At 39.0% G+C, this 15,975-nt stretch overlaps 1 protein-coding gene across 1 annotated transcript in view; it reads left to right on the top strand.

The window, feature by feature from the left end:
• The window catches only part of SLC16A10 (solute carrier family 16 member 10), a 153,540-nt gene that overhangs the window by 96,283 nt on the left and 41,282 nt on the right, over window positions 1-15,975 (top strand). Inside the window, exon 3 of the mRNA XM_030809565.1 lies at window positions 3,087-3,540. Within this exon, the coding sequence (XP_030665425.1) occupies window positions 3,087-3,540 (454 nt within the window). The remainder of the gene's footprint in view (window positions 1-3,086; window positions 3,541-15,975) is intronic.

Raw genomic sequence — 15,975 nt, forward strand, 5'->3', positions numbered from 1 at the left:
CTGGCTAACAGGAGGTGATTAAGAAGAAAACCTCTTAAGATCATTTCTATCCTTTGTCTCTACTTTAGTGGTTTATCTTCATTTCCTGCCTCTTTCCTGTCCCTAGCTCTCTTTATGCTGCTTTAGTTGAAAAGCGTTAATGTGGTCATTAAGGAAAAATAAGTCAAATTTACATTTGACTTTTTATTTTTAACTATTTAATCAACAGAATCCTTGGTTTTACTCATTGCCGCCTCCCACCCCCCAACACACATCTCTTCCTCAACTCTAAAGTTAGCCTCATTCTTTCATATTTTCTTCCATCTAATTTAGAAATTCTATTTGAATTTTTAAAAATTATATTTATTTCTTTGTAGAAAATAGATATTTTCATCTTTAAAGTACCTTTATGGGTTTTTTCTTCTAAAATTGTTTTTTAAAGAAAAAAAGTTTTGTTTGGAATAAGATTCTGTGTAGGTAATTCCATGAGATGACTTATTTTAGCAGCAACATGATATTTAGATTATTATGAATGTAATTAATGTTATTAATACCTCATCAGATAGCTTCTTTGATCTGGAAGCTTCCAGGTACCTATTGTCAGTACTTGTGGCTCTACCACTTGCCGAATGTATTACAACTCTAGTTGTGGTAGAGAGGGGACTGAGAGGTAGACGATTTATGTAATCTACTACCTAGTTTGTTAACAAAACACACATACAAAGCAATGTTTTTCAAATTTTTCTGAACACTGAGCAATAAAAATTATGACACATATTTTGATGTGACCCAGTTCTGTCTCTCTTTCTCTACCCTTTAAGTGAAACAAAATTTATTGAAACCAAAACTCCCTTACTACATGTAATATTCTCATATATTCTATTAAATTTCATTATTTAGCTTGCTGATCAAAGGCTACTGAAACTTGAGAGCAAGATACGGGAGCAAGGGGAAATGTGGTATAGATTCTGAGTGTCGAGTGGCAGGTCCATTTTTCCTTTAGTTCTAGTTCTGCCTTTTGAGGAAAACCTTCTCCAGCAACTTAGGTCAATCACACCCATGTCCCTTCTCTGAATCCTTTTTGCATATATGATTAGTATCCCACAGCCTTACTCATTTGCATTGCACTTATTCAGCTGCCAAATGTCACAAACTGGAACCATGTATTACTGAAGGAAACACCTGGAAGTGAAAAGGGTTTAGCAGTAGTGAAAATGCCATCAAAAAGCTCATATACTTCACTCTGTAAGAGGGAGAAGCTCTGTGGTTTTCCAACTGAGAGCATTACAGTACAGTGGTACAACTGTACAGGAACTGATGTTCCTGATGATTCTGCTGTGAACAGTATTTTTAATATACACTTTGAAGAAGGCAGAGAGGAATGTATAATAGACTTAAATTTTTTTCTTTAAAATTGTTAAATAAAAACAAATAAGCACTTTAAGTAAGTTACAATTATCTGGAAAACTACTTAGGTGGAAAAACCGATACAGAATGAATGAAGTATTAATTTCTGTTTTGTTCTGTGTTATATTATTGTTATTTGGGATAGATGTCTTGTTTCTTTAAGCAGACTATGAATATCTTGAAGGCAGAACCACATTTTTTTTTTTTTTTTTGAGACAGGGTCTCACTATTACCCAGGCCAGAATGCAGTGGTGTGATCATAGCTGACTGCAGCCTGGATTCCTGGGTTCAAGCCATCCTCCTGTCCCAGCTTCCTGAGTAGCTAGGACTACGGGCATGTGCCATCACACCCAGCTAATTTCAGCTTTTTTTTTTTTTTTTTTAAGTAGAGATAGGGTTTTGCTATGTTGCCGGACTGGTCTCAAGCCATCCTCCTGCCTTGGCCACCCAAAGTGTGGGATTACAGGTGTGAGCCACCACGTCTGGCCAAGGACCAGATTTTTAATATTCTTTTCCACAACGTATCTGGTACATAGTAGTTGCTTAATATGTTGGCTAAACAAAGAGTGGAGATTCAGTAAAGGGTGATCAGAGTGAGATGAGATTAATTTGAGAAAGCCTAGAAGTGACTCTTGAGCCTGATTTGAAGGTGTTGCTCGCTGTGGATTAATAGAGGGAGAAGGGCATCTCAGAGAGAGGATTGCCAATATGCCTTAATTTTATCAGATTCTAGAGTTCCTTATGATTACCTCAGCATGTTGTTAGACTAGCATTATTGTCCAAAATTTAATTATTAACCAACTTTAATCTTACTTTCTAATAAATTGTTTGCTTTTACTACTGATAGCCTTTTCAAAAAACTTAACTAGTTTTGTTCCTTACCATAATTGTTTCAAAGAACATAATGATATGATCCTTTATCTTCCTAAGAAATGTGCAATTATTTGGTTAAACTGTAAGATTATTTAATCCATTATTCTTTTGACACATGCACGGCCTTACAGCTTACAAACTGGGATCACTAAAGGAATACACTTAATTTAGTCTTTCTGCAGTCAGAATATGATTTCTTGTTATCTTGCACAATACTGGGAACAGTGCAGTACAGGGCGAAGGTTGGTCTACAGCCCTTAGGCCAGCAAAAACAGGCACAACTGCGCCTCTGTGCAAATGTTCCTGACATAACTTTGGGGAAAAAATATAAAATGCGGCCTTTTCTTTTACTACCTTGTTTGGTAAGTACCTGGAAAAACTCCATGAAATAATTAGTTTTCATAGTTAATTCTAACTTTTTAAAAAATTGTTTCATTGAGACTAGGTTTTTGGTTTGTTAATTCAATCACTGTTGATTTTACCCTTCCTGGCACCAACCTTTGTTTCTGAGCTGTGGAGAGCACAGTTCTTACTCAGTGCTGTGTGTGTCACCTGAAATCCACAGAAAGAGGAGGCGGAACAAAATCACTGATGACCTTAATGGTTATTTTTCACATTCAGATTAAATTAAAATACGTTTAGTGATACATTCTTGACTTACTGAGTTTTTTCCCTCTATTTTGGTTAATTTTTTTTGTTGTTGTTAACTTTTACTTGTAGAAAATATGTTGATGAACAAAAACCCACTTTTACTATAAGGTTTTATTCTACCAAGCACACAGTAACAATATTGAAAGCTGCTTTCCATCTTTTTCATCTTTATACAGTTCCATCGAGCCTCTGTACCTTACCTATGGAATCATATTTGCCTGCGGCTGCTCCTTTGCATACCAGCCTTCATTGGTCATTTTGGGACACTATTTCAAGAAGCGCCTTGGACTGGTGAATGGCATTGTCACTGCTGGCAGCAGTGTCTTCACAATCCTGCTGCCTTTGCTCTTAAGGGTTCTGATTGACAGCGTGGGCCTCTTTTACACATTGAGGGTGCTCTGCATCTTCATGTTTGTTCTCTTTCTGGCTGGCTTTACTTACCGACCTCTTGCTACCAGTACCAAAGATAAAGAGAGTGGAGGTAGCGGATCCTCCCCCTTTTCCAGGAGAAAGTTCAGTGCTCCAAAAAAGATTTTCAATTTTGCCATCTTCAAGGTGACAGCTTATGCAGTGTGGGCAGTTGGAATACCACTTGCACTTTTTGGATACTTTGTGCCTTATGTTCACTTGGTGAGTATGCTCCTTCACTGATCATGAATATTACTATTTCATAAAGAAAAACTTCTTTGAAGAGAAAGATAGGTCAAGTTAAAGTTGGCCTCAAACATTATCCTGGTTGTAATTTGGGTATTCTTGAAATGAAAGGTCTCTCAAGACAATGTCAACACATCCATCAGACCACTAAACAGAGAGAGTATGTTTCGTAGTGTGCTTTGGTATTTTAAAAACCCCGCAAACCCAGCCAGACACCATGGTGCCTGTCTGTGGTCCCAGCTACTAATCTGAGGCAGGAGGATCACTTGAGCCCTGGAGTTCGAATCCAGCCTAGACAACATAGAGAGACTCTACCTCTAAAAATAAAATAAAAGTCCCCAAACAAACACAGTTTTTTTAAAAAAGGAAGGCTAAAATCGTGGAACAAATTACATTCAATATAAAACATTTGATAGGTCTCTTTTTCATATGGTTTTTATCAGGGACAAAGCTAGCGCTATGATTTTGCTACCATAAGTAAATTGTTTTTCAACCAAAGGGTGTAGGTAATTAGCAAAAAAGCCATGACTTTGATACAAAGAAACATTACATCTACTTGTGGTACACTTCTGGGAAAATGGGAATTCTATTCAGAGGAATATCTGAGAAAAGTTACTCAAGATCTAAATGAGGAAAGAGAGCTACGGTTTTATAGGAAATTAGGATTTCGAGTTCTCAAGCAGTTTATATTGTTTATTTCTATTTCAAAGGCAAAATTCAGCTTTGTTATACTGAAATAAGAATAATTAGTGTCTAGGCTGAGGTTGGTGCCTCACGCCTGTAATCCCACCACTTTGGGAAGCTGATGCAGGAGTTCAAGACCAGCGTGGGCAACTTAGGGAGACTTCATCCTTACCTGGGGAAGGACAAAAAAAAAGGAAGAAGCAGTGTCTAAGTATCTGCCCTGGCAATGTTTGTTCAAAAGTGTTCATTGTGTTTCTTCCTTTTTTCTTACTTTTGTGGCTGAAAATGTATTTACAGTTCACCATAAATGATAAACAAAAATGGCATTGGCACACATATTTGTATGTTTGTGAACTTGGATTTTTTTCTAGCTTACAGTCTACTTTTGGAGATTAGTGCAATTTTTCTTCAGTTAAGAAATAAGTATAAATATAACTGATTTATGGACTATCAGGCTGCATCCCTATCTGATAGTCCATTTTCATACTGTTAGGAAAATATAGCTGAACCACCTTAAGCTAAGTTTCCTGGAATATAGATCTGTTGGGACAGGATTAACTTTACCAAGCAACCTCTTTCATAGCTTCTGTAGTCAAGAGAACATTTATTGTGTCCTTTCTCAAAAAGATGATTAGAAATTCTTTTTCTTTTTTTCTTTTTTCCAGACAGGATCTTGTTAAGTTGCTCAGGCTGGCTTCAAGCAACCCTCCTGCCTCAGCTAGGATTACAGGTGCAAGCCGCCACACCCAGCTTTAAAAAAAAATTCTCTTTGGTACTACCACGTTAACACACCCAGAGAAATCATAACTCAGCTTTGCTAATACTAGACATTTACCAAAGGAAAAGTGGTAGATGACTGTCTAGTTATTTTTGGTTATATATTTATAATTTGTATATTAATTTCACATATATTACTTCATTTGACTTCACAATAAACCAGTAAAGCAGATAAAATAAATATTAGCTCCAATTTTACAGACTGAAAAACAGATCTATTGTTAATAGAGACCTTAAGTGATTTTCCAAGAATTACATGTCAGTAAACAGCGGAGCAGGAGTTAGTTCTCTTCCACTGTGCTTATCTGGTAGCAAAATCAGTCTACAGTCTTAATAGCATATTGGGCCACTTCCCTGGATATATTACCAAATGTGTCCATCTTATTAGGGGAAAAATGAGTATGCCTAAGGAAATTTAATAAACATGTTATTTCTTCAGGTAAATCAAATTTCATAGTGGAAGGTGAGTTAGACAATGTTATAGATACTTTTGTGATCAGGAGATGGCAAATCAGATGGTGCACAGAACAATAAAGTCTCTGTTAATTCTGTTAATAAACCAAGCCTTTTTTCCGCTTTCCCTTCTTCCAGGCATGTTTTCTTACAAAATATGTTGACATTGTTCATTTGAGATTTTCTCTTTCTCAACCCGTTATGGCACCGAATGCAGCACGGCAGAGGAAAGATCAGATAGCTAAATGCCATACAGGTGTTTAAATCTCCTCTTTAGTGATGTACTGAGTTTGTCACTTTGTTGTAATTTAAACTTTGAATTATGGATACTTAACCAGGAATGGGATACTAGTTTCTTCCTTATACAGGGAAAAGGTGTCTCATATCCTTCAAAAGACTAGTAAAGTAGATGATGTTCAATTCCTACTAAACCCTTTATTGACTGTTGAGGGGACACATATATGAGACGTAAAAATTTGCTCTGAAGGAGCATTAACCTAGTACATGTAATTAAAAATGGCTACAGTTTATAAAGCACTTTTATAAACATTCTCTCATTTAATATTCACAACAATGCAGTACCTGTGGTGTATCCTCTTTATTTCATGGATGGGAAGACTAAGGCCCGGAAAGATTAAATAACTTGCTCAGCCAGGCACAGTGGCTCACGCCTATAATCTCACCACTTTGGGAGAATGAGGTGGAAGGATCACTTGAGCCCAGCAGTTCAAGACCAGCTTGAGCAACATAGTGAGATTCCATCTCTACAAAAAGTAATTTAAAAAAATTATCTGGGCATCATGGTGCATGCCTGTGGTCCCAGCTACTTGGGAGGCTGAGGTGGAAGGATCGCACGAGCCCAGGAGGTCAAGGCTGCAGTGAGCCGTGATGGTGCGACTGCACTCCAGCCTGGGTGACTAAGACCCTATCTCTAAAAAAAATTATAAAGTATTCTAAAGGAAGAACAGATTGAACAATTTTTAATTTATTTGTCTCCTCCTCCTAGTGGCAGGCTTTTAAATATGGAAGGTGAAGAAATAAAGAGCCAGGTGTGGTGGTACACACCTGTAGTCCTAACTACTCAGGAGGCTGAGGCAGGAGGATCGCTGGAGCCCAGGAGTTCAAGGCAGTGTCCTATGATTGTGCCACTGCACGCCAGCCTGGGTAACAGAGCAAGACTGTGTCTCTAAAAAACAAATAATAAATAAAGAAGTAACTTGCTCAAGGTCACAGAGATAGTGACTGATAATTATTAGTGTAGTACTTTTATGTAAGTGGTAGTATTGTATAGTGGTTTAAAAGTGAAGGTTCTGGGCCTGGTGCGGTGGCTCACCCCTGTAATCCCAGCACTTTGGGAGGCCAAGGCAGGTGGATCACCAGAGGTCAGGAATTCGTGACCAGCCTGGCCAACATGGTGAAACCCTGTCTCTACTAAAAATACAAAAATTAGCTGGACGTGATTGCTTGCACCTGTAATCTCAGCTACTCAGGAGGCTGAGGCAGGAGAATCGCTTGAACTTGGGACGCGGAGGTTGCGGTGAGCTGAGACCATGCCATTGCACTCCAGCCTGGGTGACAAGAGCGAAGCTGCATCTCAAAAAAAAAAAAAAAAAAAAGTGAAGGTTCTGAAGTAAAACAGATCTGGGTTTAAATTCAGGTTTTGTTTCTTACTAGTTGCATAACCTTGGGCATCCTCTGTAAGCATCAGTTTCCTCATCTATGGAGATAAACCCAATTTTGCAGAGTTGTGAGGATTAGATAAAATGTATGTGAAACATCTACCTCAGTTCTGGCATAAAAATGGGAGTTATTTTAATGTAAGGCAATGTGATTGCCAACTTGAGATAGAAGTAAATTTTAAAAGGAGAAAGATAATACCCATTTGGAAAAGTGGTTTTAAAAAGTTTCATAGCATTGGAGTTGGGCCTTGAGCATGAGATTTTATGTACAAATCTGATCTTTGATCAACTAGGGAACTAACTTACCAGTTTAGGTCTTTGAAGATTCAGAAGTACAACGGAGTGCTCTCATTGCTATGTTAAAAATTCTAAGATCTTATTAGATTGTAGATGATGATTTGAGAGAGAATATGTATGCTTGCTTTCAAAGTGAGGTTGGAGGTTTGATCTTGTTGTAGTTGACTTTTCAAAAAGAAGAATTAGATTGCCTCCTGGAAGCTAATTCACCTCTCTTTTAGGCCTTCCTACTTAAAAGCTTTTTTAGAAGGATACAAATCTTATAGATCAATTTAGATGAGGCCTAACTTTCTAAAAATGATTCCTAGTAGCAGCTGCGTCAGTTTTTATGAATTGCCCCTTTTGCCTGAGAGTTGTTTTGTTTTGTTTTCTGGAATCTTTTTTTGTTTTGTTTTGTTTTCGTTTTTTTTGAGACGGAGTCTTGCTCTGTCTCCCAGGCTGGAGTGCAGTGGCGCAATCTCGGCTCACTGCAACCTCCACTTCCCGGATTCAAGTGATTCTCCTGCTTCAGCCTCCCTAGTAGCTGGGATTACAGGCGCCTGCCACCACACCCAACTTAATTTTTTGTATTTTTAGTAGAGACAGGGTTTTGCCACATTGGCCAGGCTGGTCCCGAACTCCTGACCTCAGGTGATCCACCCACCTCGGCCTCCCAAAGTGCTGGGATTACGGGTGTGAGCCACCGCGCCTGGCCTCTGGGTTTCTTTTTTTTTCTTTTTTTTTAACGGCTCCTCTGACTCCGGTTTTTCTCATTTAGCTTTAAGGAGCGTAAACTCTCTTGGTTTTCTGCCTACCTCCACATCACTCCTCCTTAGTTTCTTTGCTGACTTCTTTTTCCCACTGACCCCTGAATATCAGCATGTCCTAGGGCTTGTCCCCTGATCTTTTTCTCCATGTGTTCTACTGGTGGTTTCATCCTGTCTCCTAAGTTCATACATCATGTATATGTCAATGACTTCAAATTTATAATTCTAGTCCAGACCTTTTCCCTGAGTCCTCCACCAGAGCTGTATATCCAGCTGCTTACTTAATATCTCCACTTGGGTAACTGCTAGATGTTTCAGACTTACCCTGTCTAACCCTAAGGTCTTGACCTTACCCCCTAAAACTTACTCTGCCCCCAGCCATCCTCATCTCAGGAGTTGGCAATTCCACCCTTTCAGTTGATCAGACTCAAAACTTTGGAGTCATCCTTGGCTCTTCTTTCTTGCACACCATAGTCCTGATCCATTCAAGAAATCCTGGTGGCTTTTCTTTCAAAATATATCCAGGATCTGACCACCTCTCACCATCCTCACTACTCATACCTTAGCCCAGGCTACTACATACCCCTAGCCTGGATCACTGCCAGAGCCTCCTAACTGGTCTCCCTGTTCCTTCTCTGCCCTGTGTAGTTTGTTCTCTATAAAGAAGCCACAGGCATTCTTTCTAAACATAAGTCACTCTGCTCAGAATCCTTCAATGGCTTACCATTTCTCTAAGAGTAAAAACCAATATCCTTACAGTGGCCTACAATGTCCTTCACAATCTGGCCCCCACTACCTCTCCAAGCTTCCGTCCCTGTCCCCTTGCCCACTCTGCTTCTGCCATTCGCCTTTTAATGGGGCTCACTCTGACTACCTGCTTGAAACTTCCTGTGTCCCTTTTCCCCTGAGTATTCCCAAACCCCTCCTATTACTCCTTTTCTTTTTTTGTAGCACTTAATACTTTCTAACATTATCTATTTTACTTATTTATTGTAGTCATTGCTTACTATCCGTATATTTACACATCTGCTAGAATGTAAACGCCACAAGGGTAAGGATCTATTTCATTCAGTGGTAGATCCCAAGCATCTAGCACAGTGCCTAGCACACACTGAGTGCTCAAATATTTGTTGAATGACCAAATATATTCTGGGTCAGTCTAAAGTGACACTGTATAAGTAATGTTCATTTTTTCACCATTTGGATGTTTAAAATTCTCTACTTTGATGCTATAATGATTTTTCACATTCTGTACTTGCAGGACATGGTGTTATTCATATTTATTCAATACTTATTCAACAAATAAGCTCAAACTAAGGAAACCTCAGAATAATTGAGTAACCAGTAATGCTATCTGTTGATGCAGGAGAGAGTTGGTGTGTTTTGCTCTGATACACTTATGCCTTTGCTGAAATTTTAAGATAAATAGAAGAAATTTCTGGTCCCTCAAGCAACTGTGTCTTCAGTACCCACTGAAAAATCTCAAAGATTCTGGAGTGGTGTGTGTAAGAATAGGATGCAGGATGCAGAACCATAACCAGGTCTCAGGTCTGCATAGCTTTGGTCGAGCATTGAGCGTAGGGCCTCATGAGATAACTGATAAATGCCAAATATGACAATGGTAAATGCCAAATATGACAATGATAAATGCTGAAGAATGACAGTGACAATGATAATGAAGTTACCAAAAATGATGGTAACTTTTGTCATTGGCATGAAATGCTCTATCTTCAATCTGAAGCTAATGATTTAGTTTCAATTACTCTCATCTCTCTCCCCTGCTACTCAAATTGAAAATCAGCTACTTAGTACCTGTGTTCTTTGACTCTAGACCATATCATTGGGTCAAATTTCAGTTTTTAAATTTTAGATCCACATGGTTCTCTGTCAAGAAGATGACTGACTTATATTGAAATCTGTAAAATATGTATTCATTAGCCTGTTTTTTAAAAACTCCCTTATAAATGGGTTGACTTTGTGGCAGATAGTAATTGACTGTTCTCAAAAGAAACTTTGACCTGGTAGGAAGATCCCATTTACCTGATGCTATGATTCAAGACAGACAGATCATTTGCTTGCTAGCAGGGCAATTAGGTGAACTTCAAGTCCACTAGTAACTGGAAATGAATTTTTTTTTTTTTTTTTTTTGAGACTGAGTCTCATTCTGTCGCCCAGGCTGGAGTGCAGTGGCACGCTCTCTTCTCACTGCAACCTCTGCCTCCTGTGTTCAAGCGATTCTTCCGCCTCAGTCTCCCGAGTAGCTGGGATTACAGGTACCTGCCACCACACCTGGCTAATTTTTGTATTTTTGGTAGAGATGGGGTTTCACCATGTTGGCCAGGTTGGTCTCAAACTGCTGACTTCAGGTGATCTGTCTGCCTCGGCCTCCCAAAGTGCTGGATTATAGGCATTAACCACCACCCTTAGCCATGAATTGTATTTTTAAACCAGAAATGAAAATTTGAGGCTAATAAGTCAGTACAGGGAGCATGTAAACCTCAAAAGGTATTTTTTAGCTTTGAGTAGTGCCAGATGCTGCCAAGGGTCAATCAACACTGGAATGTAGCTATTGGACCTTACTAGGCAGAGCACCTCCATTTACACTGTGGTCAGAGCAGCAGTACTGCTCCAAGCCAGAGCTAAGGGCACTGAGCCACACAAATAGGAACAGCATAGAAGCCTTCATCTCTCTGTGGCTTCCTCAGAGGGAGATTCATGTAACATTTGCCAAGAATTGATTATGTGTCAAGCACTTCCCCAGAATCTCACAGAACCACCACAAGGATGAGTGTAATAAATAACATATACTTAGAGCCAAGGAAACAATTCTGCAAAGCTGGGCTTGTTCAAAGTCATTCGCATTATGCTTAAAGCTGGGATTTGAACACAGGTTTCAGACAAATATGTCTGAAATATACTCTTTTTATGAAGGAGTCTGCATTCCTTCATTGCTAATCCAGAGATAGGAGTGCTGCTATTTTCAGCCATACTGGGCCTACACCAAAGATTGCTTTGCACGTTTCCCTTCTGTTCTCTCAGAACTAAGAACAGAGGCCATGTTGAGCTGTTCCAGCACTCAGAGCATGCTTCACAGCTAGGGAGAAAACTCTGGAGGGAACCAGCTTTTGTTCTGATATAATTAATGGGAATGAGAAAGTATCTATACCCGTATTTTCAGCCCCACCTTCTCTTTTGATCTCTAGTACATCGTGAATATGAGAAAACTGAGGCCATGCAAAGTTACTTTTCACAACCTGTGACAAGCAGAACATGGACCATACATAGCTTTGTGTTCAATTTTGCTTTCTACAGTAAACATTAAGCATAGCAGAAGAACAAAAATGGACATGTACAAATTTATAGCAAGATCTATCCTGTATTTGATTAACATAAATACTATTGTAGGAAAATGGAAAAAGGTAAACTGCTTGAAATTTAGTCACATATAAATGCACCGAGGCCACTGGTGGATCATTAGTCTCCTGAGAGAGCTCTAAAGAATTGGTGTGTTGGAAAACTGTTCCCTCTTGTTAATGTGTAAATTTCACCAGTGGGATGTTTTTTTAAGACAAGGTCTCACTCTCTTGTCCAGGCTGGAATGCAGGGGTGTAATCACACCTCACTGTAGCTTCGACCTCCTGGGCTCAAGCAATCCTCCCACCTCAGCCTCCCAAGTAGCTAGGACCACAGGTGCACAGCACCACACATGGCTAATTTTTAAATTTTTTATAGAGACAGGGTTCTCACCACATTGCCCAGGCTGGTCTCAAACTTCTGTGCTCAAACAGTCCTCCTGCCTTGGCTCCCTGCCAAAGCACTGGGATTACAGGTGCAAGCCACTGCATCTGGCCTTCACTAGGTTTTTCATTTTATTTTGCATGTGTCTCAGGTTTTATTTGACAAAATGCAGTATACTTTGAATCATCTCAAATTTCATTTCCAATATGGACATTGGCATGTCTCAAATCCTTGGATTATTAATCAAATTAAAGTTTGTTCAAATTTGAGGAACCTAAATTAGCCAATTAGATAAGGGTCCTTCCATGTTTTTATATCAACTAGAAAATAAATTGTTTTGATATGGGATGAACAGGAATAGAAATCTTAATTTGAAGAATCTTCCCCTTGTGAGGCTATACTAAATGGCTTTTGCCTGACATTTACAAGGTGGCTTTGGGTTGTGGAGAGAGTTGTCTGATCCACTGAGAGTACATTTCTTACCTTCAATGTTTAGGGCATCCTTTGGGAGAAGCCCTTGCAATCACTAACTCTAAGGATCATAGAGCATAAGGGTAAGCAGACCTTCTTATGTATTCATGCTATCAAGAAGGGTCTTCAGCACCCAAACAAAGTTCTAGGGGCTGTGCATTGCTGATGTGTTAACCCTCAGCTGCCCATGTAGCGCCTGTTTCCCCCTATGCTTTCCCCCCTTTCTATCCCTATCATTATATCTCTGGCTCTTTTGCCCCTCTCCCCTTGGGCAGCTTACTTGTAATTAGAAAGTTTATATTCCCTCATAATAGATTGTAAAAGTGCTCATTTAAAGGGCAATGCACACCAAGTTGGAGGTGTATAATTGCAAACATGGAATCCCTGTATCTCTGTTATGCAATCCCTATATCTCTGTATCCATGTTAAATTGAATTGATGCTTTTTTGAAGTAAAATTGTAAGAACAATGGCAACATCTAGTCTTCAGAGCATAGTTTAAGGTTTTTGTCCAGTCCTCCAACCCATGCAATGGCGTGCTTTGAAAACCACAGGTTTCTTTTAGACAAATATAACATTTATTTCCCGCATTTCTTTTTTATTTAACATTTTTATTAACATTTTAGTCTATAAGATGCTTCCACATTATCTCTCATTGGAGTCTCAGGACCACCATGTGAAATGGGCAATATCAGGGCTTCTATCTAGCAAGAAAAGAACCAGATTTGGGGTGGCGAAACAACTTGCTCAGGGTTGCAAGGATGGTACGTGGTGCAGCCAGGGCTTGAGCTTGGGTCTTCTTAAAAGTGTGACTTTTAAATAAAATACTTAAGTGCCTGCCAAAAAAGTATAACAGTAACTTAGGACCTGAAAGGCATTGTACAGGTCAGGTAGTTGCACTCCTCCCCCTGCTACCCAAAAAAAGAAAGGTAAAGGAACTAAGGCATGGAATGGTTAAGTTGCTTGCCAAAAGCGACAGTTATAAAAGTAGCAGAACTGGGTGCAACACCCAAGAACATCCATGGAAAATAAATGGAAGCTTATTACAGCCTAGCCTATAAATATGTACATAGAAACAGAATGTGTATGTAGAAACAAAATTATTAGAGGAGTGAAATTAGTTTCTCTCCTAACTGTGGTCAACTCATAGGGTTCATTTCCCAATCAGGAGGTTGCTTTGCCATTTTGACATGATCCATTTTCTCAGAGTTGCCAAGAGCAATTGCAACTGGCTTTGTTGTCTTTCTTTCATGGATCTATTTGGAGCTCAGGGACAAGGTTGTTTCGCGGCAGATTGTCCCTGACAATGCAAGGCTTACAGTAGTATCCTTATAAACCAAAGTTCACTGTACACTGGGCCAGGAATGGGCTGCTGAAGGTGACCTCTCCTTCATGTTGGTTGGTTTATCTCTGTTGGTTGGTTGTGTTTATCTCTGTTCACTATAAGGTTCTGACAGAAGCGAAGTCTTGTCCCCAGCCTGGTGGATGATGGTTACAGAGTGCTGGAAACTTTTTTATTGATTTAAAATGGAGTTATGTAACTGAAGAGTTGCCCTATCTCAGTCTTCTTAGCACTGCAACCAATTAAAATAGAAAGACTTAAAATGTTAATTTTTTTTTGGCCTAGAGTCTTAAATACTAGGGTTTAAAAGTTTCATTTACTTTCTCTCTCCCTCTCTCCCTCCCTTCCTCCCTTCCTTCTTTCTTCCCTCCCTCCCTTCTTTCCTTTTTCCTTTTTCTTAACTATGCAGAATGCTTTGCTACTTTGTAAAATAAAGAGTAATCACATTGCTTTTTCATCAAGATTTTCAAATTTAAGTAATTTTGTTTTTCTATTTTTCATTCAAAAATAGAGTTATAACATTTCCTTGACACAAGGATGTATATATATATTTAGAGACAGGGTCTTGCTATGTTTCTTAGACTGCCCTTGAACTCCTGGTGTCAAGTGATCCTCCTGTCTCAGCCTCTCCAAGTGCTGGGATCACAGACATGAGCCACTGTACTCAGCCTTTATTAATCTAAATATGATAATTTACCCACTGAGATTCATGTGTGCTGATTAAATTTACTCTCAATCCCTATATGTATTTCTTGTATTTTTGTTGCTGTTATGTGGCCTGGAAATGTTTCCTTTATTCATTCATTCATTCCCTTCGCAATTAACTTCCAAAAAGGCTATGAAGATATTTATGCACATATACATTTTCTGATTCAACTCTCATGGTAACCTTTTATAAGGAAAGCAGTACTAATAGTGGTTCTCCTACTAATAGATAAGAACATTGAGGCTCAGAGAGGTTTAAAAGGTTGCCTAAGGTTGCACAGTTGAGTAACAGAGTTGCCATTAGGATAGATTTCCAATTTATTCTAATGGCAACCTTAATTAATGTTGTTTGACTTGCTCTAATTATAAATCAGTTCAACAGATTCAAGCATTCATTTGAGTATCTATTGTATGCCATAGACATTCTAGATGTGGGGATACAATGCTAAGAACAGATACTTTCTCACACACAGCTCAATAAACAAGTAAGTTCATAAAGAAACAAAGTAGTTTTCAAATAATGATATTTTCTTCAAAGGAAACAAATTGAGATGGAAAGTGATGGTAAGAGATGGTAAGAGACAACTTTGGCCAGTCAGGGACAACCTCATTGAAAAGCTGATAGTAAGTACATCCTTTGGGTAAAGGGTAGTATAAGGTACTTTGAAGGTACAAAAATAAGACAGCTTTCTATTGCCCTTGGGAGGCCTATAACAGAATTTCTCAAGTCTCTAAGGCCAATCAAGAGTTGGATTTTTTTATCCAACTTATTTTTAATTGATGTATTATTAAAAATCTGCATGTCAAAAATGAAAATGTCTTGCATACTTTGCTGTAGGACCCAATCATTGTTTTTTCTTCATATACTGCATTGGTCTGTTTTCACACTGCTAATAAAGACTTACCTGAGACTGGGTAATTTATGAAGAAAAAGAGGTTTAATGGACTCACAGTTCCACATGGCTGGGGAGGCTTCACAGTCATGGTGGAAGATGGAGGAGGAGCAAAGGCATGTCTTACATGGTGGCAGGCAAGGGAGTATGTGCAGAGGAACTGCCCTTTATAAAACCATCAGATCACATGAGACTTATTCACTGTCATGCGAATAGCACAAGAAAAACTTGCCCCCATGATTTAATTACCTCCCACCAGCTTGCTCCCACGACATGTGGGGATTATGGGAGCTACAATTCAAGATGAAATTTGGGTAGGGAACACAGCCAAACCATATCATTCTGCCCCTGGCTCCTCCCAAATCTCATGTCCTCACATTTCAAAACCAATTATGCCTTCCCAATAGTCCCTGAGAGTCTTAACTCATTTCAGCATTAACTCAAAAGTCCACAGTCCAAAGTCTCATCTGAGACAAGGCAAGTCCCCTCTGCCTATGAATCTGTGAAATCAAAAACAAGTTAGTTACTTCCTAGATACAATAGGGGTACATGCATTGGGTAAATACACCCATTCCAAATGGGAGAAATTGGCCAAAACAAAGGGGCTACAGGCCCCATGCAAGTCTG

This window comes from Nomascus leucogenys, chromosome 3 (genome assembly GCF_006542625.1).
Source record: "Nomascus leucogenys isolate Asia chromosome 3, Asia_NLE_v1, whole genome shotgun sequence".
Lineage (NCBI taxonomy): Eukaryota > Metazoa > Chordata > Mammalia > Primates > Hylobatidae > Nomascus > Nomascus leucogenys.